Raw genomic sequence first — 24,056 nt, forward strand, 5'->3', positions numbered from 1 at the left:
TACCGTACAAGGAACCATACCTTATGGTCCTTGGAAATGGTGGCTAAAATAGTTTAAATTCTTTATAAAAATTCGTACACACCCAAAGACTCTGAGGAATGCAAGAGATGAAGAGGAAAATTTTACTCCACCTTCCAGGAAAGTCTTTGTTGCCTAGAACTGACCTCTGAGAATGCTGCATTGGTAGACCATCTTCAGCGATGAGATAGCTAAATCAGATAACAAAGACGCTCCTGGGCCCACCACCACCAAGGCTCTTAGGACAGGGTGGAGAAAGGCCACTCCCCCTTTTCTCAGAGCTTTATACAGCGCAGGGACATTCATTCCATTTCTCTTGCCTTCGGCTCTCTGCCTCCAGCCTCCCCGTGAGCTGATACGGGCCGCACCAGTTCTTAGGATTTGACTTCCTCTGACTTGTTCTGTTTTCCTCCTTGCACTCTGTGCATTCCTAAATTCCACCTTCCCACAACCCACTCACTCCCTGATCCACCACACCTGGCTTCTGTCCCACCATTCTACTAATGCCACTCACACAAATATCCGATGGATGATTTTCCATTTCCTATAGAAATTGACACTGTTTACTACATAAACTCTCTTTTCTTGGCTCCCATGACACCAGACTCTTCTAATTGTCCTCTTACTTCTCTGACCCTTACTTTGCTGGCACCTTTTTCTCACCATACTCTTTAAACAGGGATGTTCCACAGTGTTCCATCTTGGAAACTTAGCTCATGTCGCTTCATACACATACGACCAACTGAACGGTGATGGCTCCCTAAACTTTATTGGGATGACCCCCTGATCTGTATCTCTGGTACAGGACTTTATCTTGAGCTCCAAATCTATAATTCTAGTCACCTACTGAACATACCTGCTTTGATGTTCTACAGCCAAAATCACCATGTCTAAAACTAAACTTTCTTTCCCACTCCAATTGTTCTGTATAATCTGCTCAGTGAAGGTCAGCACCATGCCCCCAGTCTCTCCAGACTCTCCCTTCTCCCTCCAAGCAAACTCCCTCCGAGGTTTTACTGATTCTACCCACTAAATATCTCCCAAATCTTTTCATTTATCTATTTCTTGCCTGGACTTCTACAATAGCTTCTGTAGAGGCCTCCCCACATCTAGGCTCTTCCCCTTTAATCTGTCCTCTACTTTGAAGCTACCATGATCATCCTAAAAATGCAAACCTGATTATATGACCCCACCAGTGTGAACTTCTTCAATGATTCCCATGTGTCTCCAAATAAAAGTTAAACTCTTTAACCACAATTTTAAGGCCAAGTCCCCACACAATTCAGGTGTAGTTCAAGGTGGTAGTCTCTAAATTGGCCCTTCTTTTTCATATCTTCATGTCTTGTACAATGTTCCTGCCTTTTTCTTCTGCCTGAAGCTCTCTTCATTATCTTTTTGTACCTTATGAAGAAATTGAAGCTGAGGATAATCAGTTTATGTGTCACCACTTCCAGAAAGTCTTCCTGAAAGCCTCTTTCCCCTCCTCTAATGATGGATTAAATACCCTCCTTTGCATCTGTCTCATAGCTTCCCTCCCACAATGCTATAATGGCCTTTAACCTGTGTCAGTCTCCTCTATGAGACTGAGCACCTTGAGAACACAGTATACCTTTTTAGGTCTCCAGAAACCAGCAAAGGGTCTGGTCTGTGTCAGTATTCCATATGTCAGTTGAATAAATGAATGGGTAAGATTGATTTGAATTTTTAGTACACAATGTTTTCCCTCAAGAAAAGGGGAGATTTATTTGATTATTCCAAATGTGTTTTAACTTCTCAACTCTATGGTTCTGACTATTTTTAGTGAGCTGCCAGGCAACTCGACTTCAGTTTGCATGTATTGTAGGAAGCAAGAGGGCAGATGTTTAGGCAGTAAATCCCAAATCTGGATCCCAGAGCTTAGTCATAAACTCCATGGAATACTTTCTTGCTGAATTACCAAGAATAATAGACTCAGATGATAAGTGTATAATGGAAGGAACTACACATTTAGCCGGTCCTTTCTAAGCAAGCATGGTTAACTACATTGTCTCTGACAGTGAGTCATTCTAAGAGAAGCAGTATGATTAGGTAATAATGCATCTATTTCCTTGTTTTTGATTATTATAACTATCCCGTAGGATGGACACTCACCCCTGCCTCTTAACTAGCTGTGTGACTTGGGAAAGTTACTTAGCCTTTTTAAATTTCATTTTCTAGACTGAAATTTTAAAAACATCCATCACTTAATTTGGGAAGCTGATGTGAAGATGCAGTGAGCTCTGTATGAAAAGGATTAGAGTGATCCCAACCAGCCCCATGGCGTCGGTTAGTACTGTCCATATGTGGGAAATACACTAACTTATATTTAGCCCAGACATATGTATTCCTGACCTTTCAGCTGCCTCCTTGACCTTTCACCTTGGATAACTCACAGGCACCTCAAACCTTTTCTGCCCAAACAGAATTCATGCTTTCCCCTTCTCCCCAAACCTGTTCCTCCCCCACCTCTCCACAGTTCAATGCCCAGAGCTCAGTGAGCATCTCTACTACTCATCCAGTTGTGACCCAAGAAAAATGGCATCAACCTCCATTCCTTCCTCACCCTTGTCCTTCACATCCAAGGAGCCTGCTCATTCAGCAAATGTTACTGAGCGCTTGTGTCAAGTCCTGGGATTCTACCTCCCAAAGATTCTGATGCCCACGCCCCCCCTCCATCACCCTGCCACCTTCTTGGTCCAGCCACCACCACCTCCCACAGCAGGCTCCTAACTGGTCTCCCTGCATCCACTCTTGCCTCTCGACAATTTGTTTGCCACACTGCAGCCGCAGTGACCTTTTCAAAGTCTCCATATGACCACATCACCCACTAGTTACTTAAAACCCTTCATAGCTTCCCATTACTTTAGAATAAAGACCACAATCCTTCATGTAACCCATAGGTCCTACTTGTCCTGCCCCTTCTTGGGTTTCCAGCCTCCCTTATCACCACCCTTCCCTCACTCTTTGCCTCCTTTCAGCCCTCACTTCACCTTTCTTCCCCTGCCACCGGGCCCCCGCACAATTTTTTAACTCTGCCTAGAACATTCTCCTCCCACTCTCTTTCCTTAGCTATATTCTGCTCGGCCTTCAGATTCCAGGTGCAAGTCCTTCCTCAAGGATGCCTCAGAGACCCCTTCCATGAACCCCACACTAGCTGGCACTCCTCACAGCACTCTAAATTTTTCCTCATATCACTTAAGGCTACTGTAATTAATTAGCTACCTGCTTAAGTCTTTCACCTCGTCAGTCATTCTCAAGTCTAGCTGCACATTAGAGTCACTGGAGAACTTTGTGAAAATACAAAACCCCGAGTCCCATCCCAGACTAATTAAGTCAGAATCACTGAGGTGAAGCCTGGGCATTGTTAATTTTTAATGGCTTCCTGGTGCAACTAATATGTAGCAAAGGTTGAGAACCACTGCTTTGGAGGGCAAGGACCAAGCCTGCTTATCCACAACTTTATCCCTAGTGCCAAGCACACAGCAGTGTCTGCACACAGTAGGCATTCAATAAATGGTAACTGTAGTTATGATGATTATTGTTGTTGTTATGGTCAATATGGTTATGATTAAGATAATAACTTTTTCACACTTCTGGCATCTGTGATTCTTTACCACAAAACTCCAATTATGTAGCAGCCAAATCATGTTTTTAAAATTCAGCAAGTTTCTATTTTCCTGTCAACATAGAGCTTCAATTAAGGACTGACCAGACCTACTAGACAAAATATTTTCACAAGCTACGTCTCCAAGGTGAAACAAAATACAGCATATTAAAAGAAAACCTCAATTCATATCTTATAATTCCTTTCTATGTAGGTATGTATTAGTAACTATAGTCATTTGAATAGGAACTTTCTAGTTTTGTAACGACGAGTGTATTGGCCACTGCCTTATCATTCTGATTCCACTTGGTTTTGCTCTTCTCTATTAGTAGTTTTTCTCTCCTCCCACATGACCTATTTTACTAAGCAAATGTCAACTCCACTCCCCACCCTGGCTCAGTGGTTACAGCCGAAGTTTCTTCAGCTTGCAGTTTTCCTGTTCAGCCCTGTGTCAGAGGGCAGGCTCTGTACAACTTTTAGGGAACCTTCTAAAGACATAGTTTCTATAGTCCTATAGTCCAGTTCTCAACCATAAACCTGCTCAGAATCACCAGGAAGGTTTATTAAAACAAAAACTGCTGGACCCCATCCTCAGAGTTTCTGATTCAGTATGTCTGGGGTGAGGCCAGAGAATGTGCACTTCTAACAAGTTTCTAGGTAATGCTGCGGATGCTGGTCCAGGGACCACACTTTGAAAACCACTGCTACCTCCCACTTAATGGCTGATATTTTAAAAAATAGAGAAGACAAGTTATGAGAGCTTTTAGGGGTACAGTGGGTGAAGACTGTATCCAGTTTATTCTTTATATTTAAGGCACAACCATGGGACTTTTTCCCATGATTTCAGAGGGATTTTCTCTGTGCTATTTTTGTAAACAACTCAACACATCCCACCCATACGTCTCTTTTTATAAGAGACTGTGAAGGTATGTGGGGAAGCACACCTCCAGTCTGTTCCCAACAGGCAATTCCCTCAGCTACCTCCAGGCTCCTTTTTAAAGGCAGCTCTGGTTCACCATCCCTGAAGCCAGTCAGCCTTGTGAAGCTGACTTTAGGATTGTTTAACACAGTGGTGGAGGGGGGTTGAAATAGCAGAAAGGGAATTCCTAAGCAGCTCCTCAAAGAAGCAAGCTTCAAAATCACTCTAGGAGGTTTCATCAGGGGTTGGCAGGGAGAGGTGGAGTAAGGGATTCCAAGGTATACCAAAGAAAGCTACTGAGCCCAACGCCAGCACCCTGGCAAGATGGCAGGCAAGCAAGCAAGCAAGACACTGTCACTGGAAAAAACAGCTAGAGTGCACGTGAATTTTATCCTTAGCAACTGCTAAGCATATCATGAAAGACTTTGTTATACATCTTTCTCATACTGAAGTACTTACCAGTAAAATTACCTAATATGTGGGATTTGCTGTAAAAAATTCCGATACCAACAACAAAAAGGCTTGGTGGAAGGGAGAGTAACAGAGGAAACAAAAATCTCAGAACATGTATTGATAAATGTTGAAGATGGGTAATGGGTATGTAGAGGTTTATTATACTATATACTACTCTCTTTGTTTTTGTTTGAAATTTTCTATAACCAAAAAATTTTGTGACCCTCTTGCTGAAATAAAGTACACTATTTCTATAAATTTGAGAGACCACCAAAATCTATTAACTCTAAGAAGTTCCTGCACATCTTCCCCATAATTACCCCATATCAAATTGGGCTAATTTGATATAACTTGACTTAGTAAAACTATGTCAGTTTCAAGTGATTGGGGACTGTTTTTGTCCTAGGTGTTAATAAATCTTTCATGTTTATTTTAAGGATTTGCCAAGAATCAACCTCATGTGGAGTTTCCTGAATCCATCCTCTCCCATATTTTATGATTTAGATTACTAACTCTGAGAAGTTAAAGAACATCATCTCTGTAATGTTCTTTAAACTTATTTAGAAAAGTCAGGGGCTCTCTTAATAACTTCCCATCTGTTTCAATGACTTCTTAATGATACATGTTTTAGTTTGAATTGATTGAACTGAATTTTTCTAGATTGAAGCAAAACAGAAGTTCAGAGGTTCCAGTTCCTTTGTAAAATCCATTATCATTGTGCACCTCCCTTCCTGTTCATGTTCTTGCACTGAACCATAACCAAAATAACATTTTTTTTGTTATCTTTAGCATTTTTTCCTGCATGCCTCATCTCCAAATGATACTTAGCCCTAGTGATACTACTTTTAAAAGAATTCTCCTAGCTTCTAAACATTTTCTCAACTACTTACCATTTTTTCTCTATTGTACAAATACCTGGGGAAATGTTTTTTATGTTATAAAAGTTATGGTCATCATAGAAATTTTTAGAAAATAGAGAAATATATAATATAAAAGAAAAAACTCCTTATCAAACTCCCTCAGGTCAAATGAGTGTTTTCAATGCCTTTCACTTTTCTTATCCATTAAAATTACTTGTGATTACAAAAGCATATTTCTCATTTAGTTGGTTATTTCATTTTTAGACTCTTAACTTTTTTGAGCCATATTCTTTAGCAAATCTGGCCATGATATCTCACCCATCATATTTCTGATTTTTTTTTAAAATCTGCCTTCTTAAAAATTGAAGCCATGTGCCTGATTGCCTTACGTTTCTCTTCTTCAGGATTATTAATGCCTAAATGAACTAGTCATTTCTCCTACATTCCTAACTATATCTTTCTTTTGTATCAGAATTAAATCAAGGAAGAAGAGCACTAATATCTTCCTCTAACTTGCAAGGAAAATCAAGAATTTTTCACACGTTGTATTTTTTGGAAAATTATATTTCCAATAAATGTCTACATAAAGTTATAGTGCTTCAGAATTTCATACAGGATTGTGGTGGGGGATAGTGGAGGACAGGGTTGCCAACATCTCTTGTGACCTTCTTCAGGCCAGGCACTATAGTAGGCAATTCACATAACTTTTTTTCACTTAATAATCTTAAAGGTCCTGAATGTTAAGTACTGTTTTAGCCCCTGTTTTACAGATAAGAAGAATGCAAATGAAATAGGTTAAGCAACTTCTCCAAGACAAGGTGGTAGAATATCTTTGAAATACTGTACTAATAATTTGCATATCCAGTGTACCAAGTCCTCCCTTAGTTGAAATACTCCACTGATGGTCTATTTTGCTTCTGTCCTTGCTTTGTAATTTGTAAGAAAAACACTTCATCCAAAGCCTCCACTTGACTGGGGTGGCTTATCTTATTCTCATACAACAATGCCCTTTTCACTCTCCTTTGTATTCTTACCCAAAGCCCTTCATAGAGCTGCCAATCTCATGCTTCTTTGTATTTTGATATAGACAAACACTATCTTTAACATTCGCTCCCCATCCTAAAACATCTATGTCTTTAAATAAGAATAGACTTCGTGGCCCTTAATGAATTAGGAGGTCCATCCTTCTAACCTCTTTGTAACATATAGACCTTCATGTTTATGTAGAGTAGAAGCAGCATGTCTATTTCAAGAGGTTACACTTTGATTCGGAAAAAAAAAAAGAAAAAAAAGAAGATAGTCAAAATAAAACTTGGAATACTAGACTGATCAAATTTCCCTAAAAGTTGTATCATGAATCATAGATTTAGTCTCCTTTTTTCTCTCTCAGCTCTTTTCCTGGAAATTAATATAGTTTATTATGCTTGACATTGGAAGATGCAAAGTCCATAACCCAGCACATTTCTACGGTTCATTCTAACGTTGGTCATTCACCTAAATCAAAAAACAAAAGCAAAACAAAAGCTAGAGGTTACTGGATCTGGGATCTTGAGTAAACACACATTCTCACCCTTTGTTTTCTCAACTGTAAAATGAGGATTAATGGTAATACCTACTTGACAAGGTTGTTAGGATGATTAAATTTAATTGAATAATGTGTAAGAAACTGCCAAATGAACTGTAAATTAAATGACTGTGATGATTCGTATGATGATGATTATAGTCCACAATGCCATAACTTCATCTGTAATCTACATATAAAATCAAATATGCAAATATGCAATACCCGAGTAACCAGAGGCTTTTTACATCTGTAAATGGGGTTGAAAATTTTTTTAATTTCCCCAAATTCCAAGGTTCCTCTTTTTCTCATGATAGAAAAGTCTAGGGTGAATGAGAAGATTCCTGTCACTTTAGCATTTGCTGATACTTTTCCTCCCAGGATTTGGTGCTTTTAGGAGCCAGTTTTGCTGCTGACAATGGGCATGGGGAGCCAGAATCTAGGGCTGACCTTGGCTTGGTGGGTGTCAGTCCTGAGTTGCCCTCTCCCTTGGGTAGCAACATCAGCCTCACGCTCTAGAATCAGGATTCGCAAAGAAGCGGGATGCAGTAGGGAGGTTAGGGAACCCACACATTCTTCCTCTCCTGCTGATCCTACCCCTTTCCCCAGGTTTAGCTTTCAGGTTCTTTTCAGGGCAATATGGAGGGCCTTGTGCTCTAAGTACCCTCTACGTTCCGCTGCTTCTCACTCAACTAACTTCCAATTTGGAGGAGTTAAAGAAGAAACAGTCTGGTGACCTTAAAAGTAGAAGGGAGTTGTGTGGTCCTTCACACCTTAGAGTGAATTGTTGAGATGGACTGTGTTCCCCAAACCTGGCTGTGGCAAAGCTGAACAGAAAGAATAGGAGTTTGGAAGTAGTATAGACAGTGGAGGGGCAAATCACCCCTTGGGATGGTTTAGGAGCAAAGGGCTTTAGGCAGCTCCCAGGCACTGGGCAGCAGGGTGGGAGGACATAAGGGATCAGGAGTAGAAGAGTGGCTCAGAAATGAGGCCCTCAGTTAACACATCTATTACTTCACCAGCACCCAGTTTTGCCCAGTACCTACCCTGTCTCCTTCCCACCTCCTCAGGTGGAAAGAGCAGGACTCTAGACCAGAAAAGCTCCCGTGATCCTCACAGTCATGTTCATCATCATTTGTTATGTGCTTGCTGGGTACCAGGCACTGTGCTAAGCACTTTACATGCATTATTCATGAAATCCTCCAACACTGTAGATATCATTAGCCCACTTTGCGCTTGAGGAAACTGGGGGGTCAGAGAGTTTAGTAATGTGCTCACGGTCACACAGACACTGAGTGCAGAGCTGGAATTTGAACACAAGCCTGTCTGAGTCTGGGAAATCAATGCTCTTAATCACCAGGAGGAACTGATAATCATTTAACTCTTTTCTCTTCTATCCCTGCCACTCCCACCTACCACCGACCCACTTCCTTAGCCAAGTGGAGCCAGTTTACATAGCCATCCTCTGAGAAAAGTTGCAACAGATGGTTTCTGTCTCATAAGTTGCTAGGTTGGGTTTTGTGACTAACCTTCCAGTCCTGTGACCTTATGATCTTGGCCACAGAAGACTGTTCCAGCAACTGCTGCTTGAGCCAAAGTGTGGGCTGGGCTTGCATCATCTCATTTAATATTTATAGCAAAGCTATAAGCTAAGTACTAATATTAATCCCATTGTACAGGTGGGAAAACTGATACTCAGAGAAGTTAAGTTACCAACCTGAGGTCATATAGCTAGTAAGAGGCAGAACTAGGATTGGAAGTCAGTTCATCTGAATGCTTGAATACCCTGCTCTACCTTCTTTTGGGGGGAAGATCAATGGAGTTGGCCTGGAACAAGAGACCCTCCTGAAATCAATTAGTGACAACAGAGGGGAGTTGTCCAGCCATGGCAGCAGATGCTGCAGAACAGAGAACAGAATCAGAGAAGAGTGGAGTTTTTGCCACATGCAAGAATGATCAGAGGGGGAGACTTCCACAGTAGCTGTTGATTCACATGAGCTGGAACTACAACCACAACAAAGGGGCCCCCGTTCCAGCTGATATGCAGTAATAGAGCCTGTTACTTCTGTTTCCTAACTTCTCCGTATGGGCCTGTCAACTCCTATAACCTCAGGTAAAAGAACCCAGTCCGGGGCTTCCCTGGTGGTGCAGTGGCTAAGAATATGCCTGCCAATGCAGGAGACACGGGTTCAAGCCCTGGTCCGGGAAGATCCCACATGCCGCGAAGCAACTAAGCCCATGCGCCACAACTACTGAGCCTGCGCTCTAGAGCCCATGAGCCACAACTACTGAAGCCCGCGCACCTTACAGCCCGTGCTCTGCAACAAGAGAAGCCACCAAAATGAGAAGCCTGCACACCGCAACGAAAAGTAGCCCCCGCTTGCTGCAACTAGAGAAAGACCGTGCACAGCAACGAAGACCCAACGCAGCCATAAATAAATAAATAAATCTATTAAAAAATGGTAAACTAATTAAAAAAAAAAAAGAACCCAGTCCATGTCATCTGCGCCTGACACATACACACTCCCTTAGGCTTAAACCCCCTGCAACACGCCCCATCCTAATCTGGCCTGATGGAATGGAGTGGGGAGAGCCTTGGAGCCTTGCAGATCCTGATGCTTGAATTCTAACCACAGCCCAGCCTCCAGCTTTACTTCCTCTCCCAACAAGTAACTCTCTCCCCTCCTTCCTCATTGTCTGCCAGCTCCAGGAGAAGGACATTGAGGCCTAGGGCTGCTTTCCAACAGGCCCTCAGTATTCTGGGTGTACATCAACTGTTTCCTGGGGGAACAGCAAGTCAGATGCAGTGTGCAACTCAGAAGGCCATACAAGTATTGGTCTCCAGAATTTCCACTTCCTGGGTCTACCAGGGTCTTGGGGTGGCTGGGGAGTAAAGCCAGAATCTTTTTCCAGGCCTTCACACCTGCAGTTAGCCCATGAGACTCTCTACATGAGACATCAGAGTGCACAGCAGTCCCCATGTCTCTGAGGTTCGCCAGAGTGAAGAGTTGCTGGTGAGAGTCAGTGTGGGAAATGCTGGCAACAAACCACGTAATACGTTTTTAGTGCTCCCATAAAGTCTGGGTACTCTAAGGAACTTGTATTCATGAGCAGCTGGTGCTGTATCTTCAGATGTCACGCATGATGGGCTGTTCCAAGAAAGATCCAGGAATACAAAAAGCAGGATTTCTTGGCTTCAGTGTCTCTTCCCTTTGATACTCTGTCTTATGGACAATTTGGCAAATAGTCAAATTGCTATCCTGATCTTTCCTACAAAAAACAAAAAACAAAAAAACAAAACTGAAGAAGAAAATCACCTGGGTATTAAAGCATCCCACCATATTCTGCCCTCAGGAAGGCAGTATACAGTAATCAGAAACAGACAAAAAGAAAAAAATTTTGACTAGGAACCTGTATTTTTTACATAGATCTTCTACTTCCTTCCACCCTCTTCCAGGGCCTTCTGCTGTTCTATTTCTTGATAACCAAACTGTCCCATCTCCAAATCTGTTCCTCCTTTCCATAATCAGTAATATCTAGAAACTGAGTTCCCAAGGCAACCACAAATATTTGCTATCCTTTCTGTTATGTGACTTGCCCTAAAAATAAACTCAGATATTTTTCCTACCATCAAAATGCCAGGAAGAATGTAAATGGATATTGGGTTTTTTATGTAGACCTATGAAATAGAGAAGGCACAGTGCTACTTAGGCAAAATTTCTAGGAATACTGTGAAAGTCCTAAAATAGAAGATATTTATAAAAATTCGGCATGTTAGAAGATTATTCCATGTATAAAATGGAACAAGCAAAGGAAGGCTTGGGGAAAAAGGATTAGAATAAGCAGATACACATAAGTTACACACACCCAAGTAAGTAGAATTTGTTTTCCTTTTTAGAAAGGGAGTAGCAAAGAGAAGAGTGCACATTTGCTCTGAGGTCTAGTCAAGGTTTAGCCTCTTTTCTTTGAAATGCCCCCTTGATGTGCCAGCCAAGGACCCCCCAAGACCTCCATTTGAAACTGACAGTACTTGAAGCCAATTCACAAACAAGATTTGCTTTCTGTTCTCATGTGACTCCGGGGTGGCTGACCCTTCAGGAATCATGGATAAAGTCTCCATTTAAGGCTCCAACGTGGTAATGACCCCACTACACAAATCATTGTGAATTAGGGAGCTTCCAAATTAAACGAGGTTCAGCAAATGGCAGTGTCACAAGAGCAATAGTGACAGTCTTAAAACTTTACATTTTGATGGTCTCAACAACAGTTTGCAAACACATTTATGTCCACTCTCTTTTCTGATCCTCAGAAAAACTCTCTAGGACACAGAGGATACATATACACACATATATAAATCCCGTTTTCAGGTATGTAAAAGCTGAGGCTAAAAAGCAAGGGAACTTGTCCAATCTGTATGTGGCTGGGTGTACAAGGCTTCCACATCCAGCCCCGTGTCCTTTTATCTTAGATGTTCTCTATGTCTCCACCTCGCCATTCCCACTATCATCCAAGAATCCTAAAACCAATAGGATTTGTGATACAGAGGACTGGAATTTTAAAAAGCATCCTTAGAGCTTTCAGGGAATCAATTCAGAAATAGATAAAACAATAGAAAGACTGTGGAGAAACAAACAAACAGTAAGTGTTCAGATGAATTAATGCAGGATGAAGTCAGTAAGGCAACAGGGAAATTCTCTCTCTCTTCCTCCTTCACACCCTCCCTGCTCATGACTGTCTGTTCTAAGACCCAGAACTTCCCCAAATGGCCCTATAATAACCCTTTTCTCCAATATTGGACAGTCCCTTAAAGTCCTCTGGCTAAACTTCCTGAGTGACCAGGAGCAAGTTTCCAATTTTTTCTTGGAACTACCATATTAGTACCAGTCACATTCATGTCCCTACCCCCTTCAGCACATGTTCCTTATATAACATGGCCTCTGGATCCTTCCCCTTTCTGGACACATCCACCCACCCAGTTTATCAACATCTCACTTTCAATGTGATGCACAAAGGAAATGTACCACCCATAAAGCGATTTTCAGTTCTTCACTCAATAAATCAACCATAAAGTTGGGGGCGAAAAGGCTGTTGTAGGAGTAAATGAGGTAGTGAAAGTCAAGCACTTAATAGGGGCTGGCACAACCTAAGTCCTTTATAGATGGCTGCAAATCAGTGCCTTCATGGCACTATCTCTGCAGTATTAGCTACACACGTCAGAGCAGTGAGTTTTGATAAAGACATTAAGAAGCCGGAGGGAAGAAGGTCCAAAGAAGAGAAAGAAGCTCCTACTCACTGAACTTCCATCAGCAATTTGTCCCTCTCTGTTTGCCCCTGCCCAGCTTTGCCCTCCTCTGGAAAAGATATAATTGGTTTTCATCCTGAGGAGCAACCCCACCTAAGTCCTGGAATATATGAGGAACTTTTTCACCTTAGCGGGAGAGCATCTGAAAAACCATGATTGCTCCCATGCCTGGGGTCAAGTGTCCTGGAAGGACTCTAACCTCCCCTTTGGGAGAATCTGGAAAAACTTCTTTAGCTAAATCCATCCCAAAGTGTATACCAGTCTGTCTGGCTACCTTTCATTTCCACTCCAGGACTAGAGTCTGGCCATATATGTTAACCAAATTGGTAGGGGGCTAACTCCCTCTACTGGTTTCAGTCCACTCCTTTCAAGTAGGATCTAAATTCAGTTTCTGATGTCCCCCTGGTGCTCACGCAGACCGATCTCCCTACCTGACGATTTGGCTACAGACCAAGAATGTACTCCCCAGATGCCCCTGGAGCTGGACCCCACACCTCAGATCAAAACCCTTAAATATGGCCATGGCCTGGATCAAACATGAGTTTATTCCTCTCCCTTGGACATGATGATCTGAACTAACCAGGGCAACTTCCTTTCACTCTCTCCCATCTGCAGAGCTGCAGGCATATCTCATGTCTACGTATATCCCATTTAGAACACTGACAGCAAGGAAAAAAAGTACAAAGAGCAGACATATGAGCTCATAGAGCAAAGCAGTCTATTTAGGATTTAGTATAGGGGCAAATAAGTCTCAAAATACTAATAGACCTAAAAACTTTAATAGTCATTACGGTTTTATAATTTCATCCATTCATTCATCCATTAATTATGCACGCATTCATATACTCATGTGTGCATTGATATTAATCATATTTGATTGCCTGGAATGTGCTTGGTACTGGATATATAAATATGAATAAGACTTAATCACTGCTCATAAAGAACCATAAAAATTAATACTCAGGATGTCAATGTCATCACCTTGACCTATCAAATACATTTTTTTTAATGTTTGGTGTGCTCTCCTAAAGAAAAAGGAAAGATGCATTATACCTTAGTAAATTAGATAATTCCATTCAACAATATCAGCTATAATTAGCACAAAGTGTAATGGGTGAGCTTCATTTCTTTAGGTAACAACACTATCAGCCTTGAGTCTGGCATTTCTAGGTTTGCATCTCACCTTTGGCCCTCCTAGTTATACGAGGCATTGCCCTCACTTCCTCACTTCTAATACAGGAATAACAGTAGTTCTCACCTCTTAAGATTACTATAAAGGTCCAGTGAGGTAATGTGTACAAAACGTTCAACATGGTGCCTGGAACAACCCTGTTCATGTTGTGCTTTCCTTTTCAAATATGCATATTATAGTTTTCATTTATGCACTTTACGTTAACAAGATCTTTCCATTTTTCAATATCACCTTAGCACCTCCGTTTCGGGTTAATACTATCCAAGGTCAAGTGCAACTGGCCTGGAAAAGGAAATCCTAAGAGGTTAAAACAGTAACTAACAGAGAGTCCCCCACCCCCAACCCTTCACTAGACACTTCCGTCCCCAACACCCTCCCTGTCCCTTACGCGAACCAAGCCTCTTCACGATGCAGGGCCTTGGCATATGCTGTTTCCTTTTCCTGCTGTATGTCCCCCTTGCCACATCCTCCCCCAGTTTCTGCCTTCTCATTTCTTAGATCTTAACTTTACCTCACTTAATCGTACCTAACTTTTGTTGGGTGCCTGCTGTCCTCCTGACACTGTAATGAGTGCTTTCATGGGCTTTCTTATTCAGTCCTGGCAACAAACCCTGAGCCTCTACCCTCACAGAGGCTTTCTCACAATAATCAGGTGACCTGTGGAGACAGGACTCAGATGCAGACTCTGTGCCCCACCTCCCTGCCCCTACCCACCTGTACCCCCTCACCTCCCTGCATCCCACCTCCCTACACCCCCACCTGCCTGCATCTCTCACCTCCCTGAATCCCCACCTTCCCCTCACCCCTCACCTCCCTGCATCCCCATCTCCCTGCATCTCCCACCTCCCCACACCCAACAAAAAAAAAACCCATAACACTAATCAAAAGCAGCCCAGAAATTAAAATTTGTGAGAAACTTATCAAAACGATCACCTACTAGGAAAAGATGCACATGAAACTTCCCAGGCTAAAACTAAACCAATGGCAGGACACAAACAAACGTATGGACACCAAGCAGGGAAAGTGGCAGGGGAGGGGGGTGGTGGGATGAACTGGGAGATTGGGATTGACATATACATGCTAATATGTATAAAACAGATAACTATAAGAACCTGTTGTATAAAAAAAATTTTTAATTGCTATAAATAAATAAATATAAATAAAATGAGACTATCCCATTCAAGGCTCAGTGTTTCAAAGCACATCGGAGTCTGCATTAAGTTACAGATACTACACTTAAAGTGAGACCTCAATAGCTAGAAGCTGATCCAAAGCCTTACAAAATGTTAGCCAACTGGAGCTTGACAAAACAGTGAAATACCGTAGGAGAGACTAGGCCTCTTCAGGCTTGGGAATGGCAGACACAGAGGAGGCATGACAGTATCCTTTCAAATATCTAAGGGACTATCCTATGGAGGGGGATTTAGATTTGGTCCATATCTCTATGGCCCAGAGGACAGAACTAGTGCTAATGTCAGAGGAAAAATGCGGGGAAGGGAAAAATGTTTCAATTAAACATTAGAACGATCAGATCTTTCTAACAGAGCTGTCTAATACAGTAAGACAACTGTCTCTGGGTATTGCGGGGAGGTAAAATATAGGAGGGTAAGAAGAAACTTTAAAGATTCAGTAGAGAATCCAACTTGATGGAGAAGCTGGACTGTGGATGTGGCTGGTCCATGATGACTTTTTCAGGCATCCATGGTAAGAAAAATAAAACAATGATATACTCTCTAAGACCCGTTAACTATAAAATGAGGATAATAATAATATCAACCAGATAGAATTGTGTGAAGATAATAATAATATGTAAAAAAAGTCTTCAACATGAAAGACAGAAATGAAAAACAACAACAACAACAAGAGGAAACAGAAGAAAGTTTCAATTTCTAGCCTCAGAGAAATAAGAAAATATTACATCTATGAGACCAAAAGTGTGTACAGTTTTGTTTAAAGAGATCAGAAAATAAAAACAAGCTTTTACAAATTTAAACTATAATAACTGAAATAAGAAATTTTAACAAATGGTTCAAAGATAAAGTTGAGGAAATATCCTAGAAGGTAGAGCCAACTGTCAAAGAGTAAAGAGAGAAAACAAATGAAATGAAAATTATTACCACAAGAGAGACATCTGACTAATAGGCCTTCTAGAAAGAGAGAACAGAGAAAATCGTGGGCAGGAAATTATTAAAGAAATCATATGAGAAAATTTCCCAGAACTGAAAGATCTGAGTTGCCAGACGGGAGGGGCTGAATGCCTAACACAATGGATGAAAAACACACACCAAAGTACATCAGCATAAATTTTAGTACGTAAGGGATAAAAAAAAATCCTAAATGCTTCCTGGAAACAGAGGGTGGGGTGGGAGGAACAAGTGATATAAAAATAAGTGGGAATAAGAATAGCATTGAACTTCAAAATTCTCATACACAAAGGCCTCAACATTTTTCCTCCAATGCACCTTTTCTCAGGAAGTTACTGAAGGGTATGCTCCACCCAAATGAGGTAGTGAACCTAGAGAGAGGAAGAGATATAATACAAACTGAGAATCAACACAGGAGAGAGGTCAAGGGAAGCCCAGCAAGACAACTATGCAGCTGGCCAGGAGAGCAGCCAGCTTAGACTAGAACAGGACAACAGATTCAGAAAGGAGGTTTTAAAAAAGGACAGACAGGGGGACTTCCCTGGTGGTGCAGTGGTTAAGAATCTGCCTGCCAATGCAGGGGACACGGGCTCAAGCCCTGCTCTGGTAAGATACCACGGGCCATGGAGCAACTAAGCCCATGGGCCACAACTACTGAGCCTGCACTCTAGAGCCCACGTGCCGCAACTACTGAACCCAGGTGCCACAACTACTGAGCCCGCATGCTGCAACTGCTGAAGCCTGCTGGCCTAGAGCCCGTGCTCCACAACAAGAGAAATCACCGCAATGAGAAACCTGTGCACCACAACGAACAGTAGCCCCCGCTCGCCACAACTAGAGAAAGCCCGCACACAGCAACGAAGACCCAACACAGCCAAAAATAATAAATAAATGGATTTGCCTTAAAAAATAAAGTAAATAAATAAAAATAATAAATAAATTTTTTAAAAAAAGGACAGACAGGAAAAGAAGGGGGACAAAAAGAAAAGATTACTATGTAGGAAATTATATCAAAGGGTTTGTAAAAAAAATTATTATTAGAGACATAGATGAAGAAATGAGACCTTATTAACACCAGCAAAAATGAAAAGTTGTACAGGAAAGGAAATGTAAAGCACAAACAATACTTACCTAGACATGCTAAGGTAAATATTGGATACTGATTTAACCAAAAATTGTGATATCACTATATAGAGGTGGTATGGAGAGGACAACCCTGGGGGAATGTAAGAAAGCAAAGTACTCAGCTACCACAATAGAAAGCAACAGATAACATCTAAATTAGCAGAGGAAGCACAAATGGCAAAAGAAATCCTAAAAAGATTTAAAGGGCTACTCTGGAGAATAGAGTTTAAGGGTGAGGGGAGGGTAGAAAGTGATGGGATGAGTGACTGCAGTTCTTTGCTATGATTATTAAACTTGACTTTTAATTATATGCATGTATTACTTTGGTAAAAATTGATATTGACTTTTTAAAAAGAAAAATCCTGCCAGTCCATCAAATTTAAAAATTCCTGGGCTTCCCTGGTGGTGCAGTGGTTGAGAATCTGCCTGCCAATGCAGGGGACACGGGTTCCAGCCCTGGTCTGGGAAGATCCCACATGCCGCGGAGCAACTGGGCCCGTGAGTCACAACTACTGAGCCTGCGCGTCTGGAGCCTGTGCTCCGCAACAAGAGAGGCCGCGATAGTGAGAGGCCCGCGCACCGCGATGAAGAGTGGCCCCTGTTCGCCGCAACTAGAAAGCCCTCGCACAGAAACGAAGACCCAACACAGCCAAAAATAAATAAATTTATTTAAAAAAAAAATTCCTGTAGCCACTGAACTAGGCGGTTATCAAGGCCTGTTCTGCTTTGAGACTTATTTGATTTCCTCATGTCCTCTAGTGGAGCTATTGCTCTGTGCTGGGAAATTTCATTTACAAGGCAGGCAAAGGAGCATTGTTGCCAATCTTACTATACCCATATGTTAAGAGTTTAACAGTTTTCAGTTTTGTAAATACATGTTCTTTTTTAATCCAATATAATTTCCTCATTTCACTTTCATTCTTATTTTCACCTGCTTCTGCTATTTGAAATTCATGAGTATTTCTTACCTGCTTAATTTTTTACTAGTCAATTAGTTACTTTTCATTTAACATTAAAAGTTTTTCATGACAGTTTTATGATTGCAAAATATTATATGCTTACTGTTAAAAATTTGGAAAATACAGAAAAGTATAAAAGAGGAAAATAAAATTCACTCTTTTGATCACCCATAAATAGTCCTTTTAATATTTCACTATATATCTTGCCAGTCTTCCTCCTGTGTATATTTCATGTCTACATTTATTAAATATTTTAACAAAATGGGTCTTGATTGTTCAACTTTATAACTTGCTTTTCTCCCAACAGTGCTTTTTATCTCTTGTCCTTGGAAATTCTTTCACAACATCATTTAATTATTTGGTTGTTTCACCTAGACATATACATTACTTTAGGTTATTTCTAGTTGTTCACCATTACAAACAATGCTCTAATAAATATCCTTGAAGGCACATCTATGCACACATCCAGGCTGCTTTACTTAGGGTGAGTTTTCATAGTAGATGTTCTGGGTCAGAGTGTACACATTTTTAAGGCTTTGAATAATTATAGCCACATTTCCCTCAAAAAAGTTTACCCATTGCCAACAATCTCGCCAACAATTTGGGCCACCTCTTCAACAACAATGGACATTTTTTAAAAAAAAAAAACAAAAAACTTTGCCTTTTGAAAAGTGAGAAACACAGCCCTGGTTGGGTGTTCAGGGGTCAGTGGCAGACCTCCTGGAATCTATCTTGGGGATATTCTGAGATGTGTAACTGGTATGTTTTCTACAGCATATTTTTGACATCTAGGATCATTTTACATATTAGGATGAATCATAAGAAATTGCCAATACTTGACAATTTTTGACTGTACAAAACTGTCAGTTTCAAAAGCTTCAACCTAATAAATATATTTGTAAATTGGGGATGGTCTTATAGGCTAAGAATTGGCCAAGTCGCCATTGCCTTTTAAAAGTTTCTCAGTTATGGAAGAGCCACCAGTACAACTTGCTCCAACGTGTAGGCCTTGCTGTGTTTCTGCCAACTGGTTGGATGGGTTGGGGTGAGTCAAAGTGAACCACGACTGGGGTAGGAGGGGGACTCAATCACTGGAGTCCATTGAAAGGTGGCCTTCCTATAGAGAAGCACTACTGTGAAGCAGGGTTTTAGAAAGAACGTATATAAACAGTAAGGGCAAAAAGAAGTCAGAGAAACCTCAGGAACACTTCATGTGTATGAGGAAATGTCTAGTGGGTATGGCTCTTGACTAATAAAGAAATATTTATCACCCTAAAGGGGAAAGGTATCTGAGGAGCACCATCGTCTCTCATGAAAAAAGGTGTCTCTAACTGTTCAGAGTTCATGCCCACAGATGAATTAGAGGACTAGTTTGGCATGAGTGGGAGCCACAGAGTTTGCAGGAAAAAATTATATGTCATCAAGGTCTAAGGGGTCCTGCAGGACATCAATAACAAGAAGCTGAAATGTAACAGGAAGCATGGTGTCAAGGAAAAGGGTCTCTCAAAAGACAGGGAGCTGGACTCCAAAACACACTCAGCCACTGACCAGCTGAGTAACTTGGGTATATTCCTGCCTAACTCAGGACTTCAGTGTTTCTGTCACTCAGATACTGCTGTAATTTGGAGAACAATTTAGAAATTCTACTTTTAGGAATTTATCCTAAAGAAATCTTCAAAGACATGCACTGAGATTGATCCACAACAGTTTTTATAATAGTAAAATATTTGGAAATTTCCTAAATATTCCATAAAAGGTAATCGTTAAATAAGTACCTGGTATATGTTCAAATGATGGAATGCTATATGCAGTCATTAAAAATCATACAGTAAAAGCCATTTGATTGTCATGACAAATTATGAAGTAAAATAGAAGATTGCAATCAGTATGAATAACATGGCTCCAAGTTTTAAAAAAATAAATAATAATAATAAACAATAAAAAGTAGGAGAAAGAAGAGAACAAGAGGACATGACAAAGAGGTATGAACAGTGAGCTTACAGAGAATTTTTATTTTCTTACTTGTTCTTTATGTATCCCAAATTTCCTGTAATAGACTTGTATTATTTGTGTAATTTTAAAAGACAGCAATGTAATTAATTCTATTTTAATGAAGAGATTTGAGAATACTCAAGTCCCTTCCAGTGCTAACATTCACTGAGTCTTTTTAAAATGCCAAATGCAGAAATATCTAGACCATGTTTGAATTGTGATTTCCTACTCCTACCCTGCCCTTATCCTCTCTTAAAGTGTAAAGTCCTCCAAATCACTGGATTTTGCAAACAGATATACCACATGAAACCATAAGGCAGTTCTGGAAAGTGTAACAGTGACTAGGAGTCTGGGGTTTGGGCTATCTTCACAGTCTGAATCCTGGAGTGAGCTCACTGAGAAAGACACATTTGTAAAAGAATACACTTCCTAGCCCTGTAGGGCCTCTGGCTTTTCTTTCAGAGAAAATGTCTGCAATCTGGATGGTCTATCAGCACCAGGGGTTATATGCCTTCCTATAAAAGTTTCCATTCCTAAAAATCTTTACAGAGAACTGATGCTAGAGACTGTAAATAGGATACACAGGACAGAAACAGGCTATTTCTAGCTAAAGTGAACATTTGCTGTACTGTCTGCCAAGAATCCATTTCCCCTTCTTCTGGTACTAGGACTCTGAATTTCCTTTGAGGAACCATGCCTCCCTCACACTCAACCATGTTCTTCAGGTACCACTGATTCCTCCTTAGTTCAGGGAGGGAGAAGGGGGGAGAGGAGAAGCAATAGGATGAACTCCAGTGAGAATTTTGCTCCCAGCACTCCACCAAACGGGCTCTTCCCAAGATCACCATGGACCTCCACTGTGCTAAATGCAATGGTCAATTCTCAGTTTCACCTTATTTGACCCATGAGCAGCATTAGATCCAGCCAACCACTTCCTCCTCTTAACACACTTTCTTTACTTGGATCTCAGGACAACATACTCTCCTAGTTTATCCCCCTTCTCCCACCCCAACACACACACACACACACACACACACACACACACACACACTCTCTCTCTTTCTCAGTCTTGCTGGATGATTTCTCCTCTTGTCCCCAACCATTAAATTTGTAGCATCCCAAGGCTCAGTCCTTGGAATTTCTTTTCTATCTACATTCACTCCTTTGGTGCTCTCATCCAGTCTCGTTGCATTTAAATCCAGTCTCACTGAGTTTAAACACCACCTAATGACCCAAATTTGTATCTCCAGCACAGTCTTCTCCCCTGAACTCCAGACTTACATATTCATCAGCTTAATTCAAAATCTCCATGTCAAGTAGGCACTTCTTTTCTTTTTCTTTTTTTTTTTTGGGGGGGGGGCACACTGCACAGCATGCTGGATCTTAGTTCCCTGACCAGGGATCGAACCTGCACCCCCTGCAGTAGAAGCGGGGATTCTTAACCACTGGACCACCAGGGAAATCCCCAAACAGGCATTTCTTATCAAAGGCATCTCAAACTTAAAACATCCAAAACTGAGACCCTGAGCTTCCCACTCAAACATGTTCCTCCTACAGTCTTTCCATTTCAGCTCAAGGCCACTCCATCCTTCTAGTTTTTGGAAGGCCCAAAACCTTGGAAACAAATTTCCTTCTCTCTTTGTTTTCCATCCAGATCCAGTCAGAAAATACTATTGGCTCTGCCTTCAAAATCCAATCACTTCTTGGGAGAGTTCCCAAGAGGGTAGAGTAGGAAGCTTATATCTTCTCATGGGCACACCAAAATTACAACTATTTACAGAGCAACTATTGATGAGAAAGACCAGAACCTACCAGAAAAGACATAAAGAAGGAACTACAACGAGATGGGCAGGAGAGGCAGAGGCACAGTACAGTCAAGACCCATATCCCCAGGTGGGTGACCCCCCAAAGGAAAGAATAATTACAATTGCAGAGGTTCTCCCCAAAAAGCAAGGGTCTGAGCCCCACATGGGGCACCTCAGCCCTAGGGTCCTGCACAAGGAAGTCGAGCCCCCAGAACGTTTGGCTTTGAAGGCCAATGGGGTTTACTTTTGGGAGACCCAGAGAGCTATGGAAATGGAGACTCCACTCTTAAAGGGCTCACACAAAATCTCACATGCCCCGGGACCCAGGGCAGAAGCAGTCATTTGAAAGGAACCTGGCTCAGACCCACCTGATGATCTTGGAGAGTCTCCCAGAGAGGCAGGAGGCAACTGGAGCTCACCCTGGGGGCACAGGCACTGGCAGCAGACATTTTTTGGAGCTCGTTCTGCTGTGTGGACACAGGTGCTAGCAAGCTCCATTTTGGAATCCTCCTTCTACCTTATTAGTCTTGGGACCTAGCCCTAGCACCGCTCACCAGCCAGTAAGCACCAGTACTGGGATGCCTCGGGCCAAGCAACTAGCCAGGCCGGGACACAGCCCCACCCACAGCAGGCAGGCTGCCTTAAGATCCCCTGAGCCCAGAGCCATCCCCAGACACAGCCCTGTTCAGCAGAGGGCCCAGAACCTAGCCTCACACACCAGTGTGCAGGTACCAGCTCCAGGACACCCCGGGCCCTGGCCCCACCCACCAGCGGGCAGACACCAGCCCCAGGACAACCGCAGCCTTGCATCCTGCCATGGTAGGACCCAGCCCACCACCAGCAGGTAGGCACCAACCCCAGGACCCACTGGGCCCCAGCTCTGCCCACCAGCAAATCAACACCAGCTCTGAGGCAAGTTGAGCCACTCAGCCAGCCACACTGAGATGGGGCCTCACTTACCAGCAGGCCAACACAAACTCCAGTACATCCCAGATCCTGCAGCCAGCTGTGCCAGGAACTGGCCCCACCCACCAGCAGTCCAACACCTGCTCTTGGACCCCTGGGCTCTGGAGCCAGAGACTCTAGGACCTGGTTCTGCCCACCAGTGGGCCAGCACCAGCCCTGGGACTCCCTGAGATCCAGCCCCACCCACCAGCAGGCTGACACCAGCTTCAGGACCCCCAGGGCCCTGTAGCCAGAGACCTTGAGACATGGGTCCACCCACCAGTGAGCCAACATTATCCCTGGGATCTCCTGGGCTCTAGCCCCACCCACCACCAGGTCAACACCAGCTCTGAGATACCTTGGATTACTCAGCCAGCTGCCCCAGGTTCAGCCCCACTCACCAGCAGGCCAGCACCAGCTTTAGGACACCCCAGAACCCACAGTTAGCCATGTCAAGAACAAGCTTCACCCACCACCAGGCCAACACTAGATCAGGGAACCCTGACGCCACAACCACCACCCCAGAACCTGGCTCTGTCCGCCAGTGAGCCAGTGCTAGCCTTGAGACCCCTGGGGTTCTTCAGGCAGCTGCCTCGTGACCCAACCCCACCAACCAGCAGCTAGCAGTCCCCACACAAGGCAGGACCTGGCAACCAACCAGACTGGGGGCCAGCCACACTACCAGACAATCCACAGCAGTCAGCCTGCCGCAACAGAAGGACTCAGCCCACATAGGGGCACCCCTAGAGCATATAGCTTTGGTGACCAGAGGGGAGTGTGCTGCTGGGACTCATAGGACATCTGCTACAAAAGGTCACTTCTCTAAGGTTGGGAAATATAACCAACCTGCCAGAAACATAGAAATAAAAACAGCAGCTTAGGCAAAATGAGGTGACAGAGGAACATGTTCCAAAGGAAGAAACAAGATAAAATCCCAGAAGAAAAACTAAGTGAAGTGGAGATAGGCCATCTATCCAATAAAGAATTCAAGGTAATGATTATAAAGATCAAAGAACTCAGGAGCAGAATGGGTGAACAGAGTGAGAAGTTAGAAGTTTTTAACAAAGAGAAAATAAAAATAAGAACCAAACATAGATGAAGAATACAATAACTGAAACGAAAAATACACTACAAGGAATCAACAACAGACTAAATGATA

At 42.4% G+C, this 24,056-nt stretch overlaps 1 protein-coding gene across 2 annotated transcripts in view; it reads right to left on the bottom strand.

The window, feature by feature from the left end:
* Window positions 1-24,056, bottom strand: part of ENTPD1 (ectonucleoside triphosphate diphosphohydrolase 1) — a 96,534-nt gene that overhangs the window by 58,488 nt on the left and 13,990 nt on the right. Inside the window, exon 1 of one of the 2 annotated variants that reach the window (XM_081253157.1) lies at window positions 10,357-10,867. The exons of the other annotated variant lie outside the window; for it this stretch is intronic. Within the exon in view, the coding sequence (XP_081109283.1) occupies window positions 10,357-10,414 (58 nt within the window). The 5' untranslated portion in view covers window positions 10,415-10,867. Of the gene's footprint in view, window positions 1-10,356; window positions 10,868-24,056 lie in introns of those variants that run through there. 2 annotated transcript variants of the gene reach the window in all.

The sequence above is a fragment of the Mesoplodon bidens genome (assembly GCF_964165515.1).
Source record: "Mesoplodon bidens genome assembly, chromosome: 1".
NCBI classification, from domain to species: Eukaryota; Metazoa; Chordata; class Mammalia; order Artiodactyla; family Ziphiidae; genus Mesoplodon; species Mesoplodon bidens.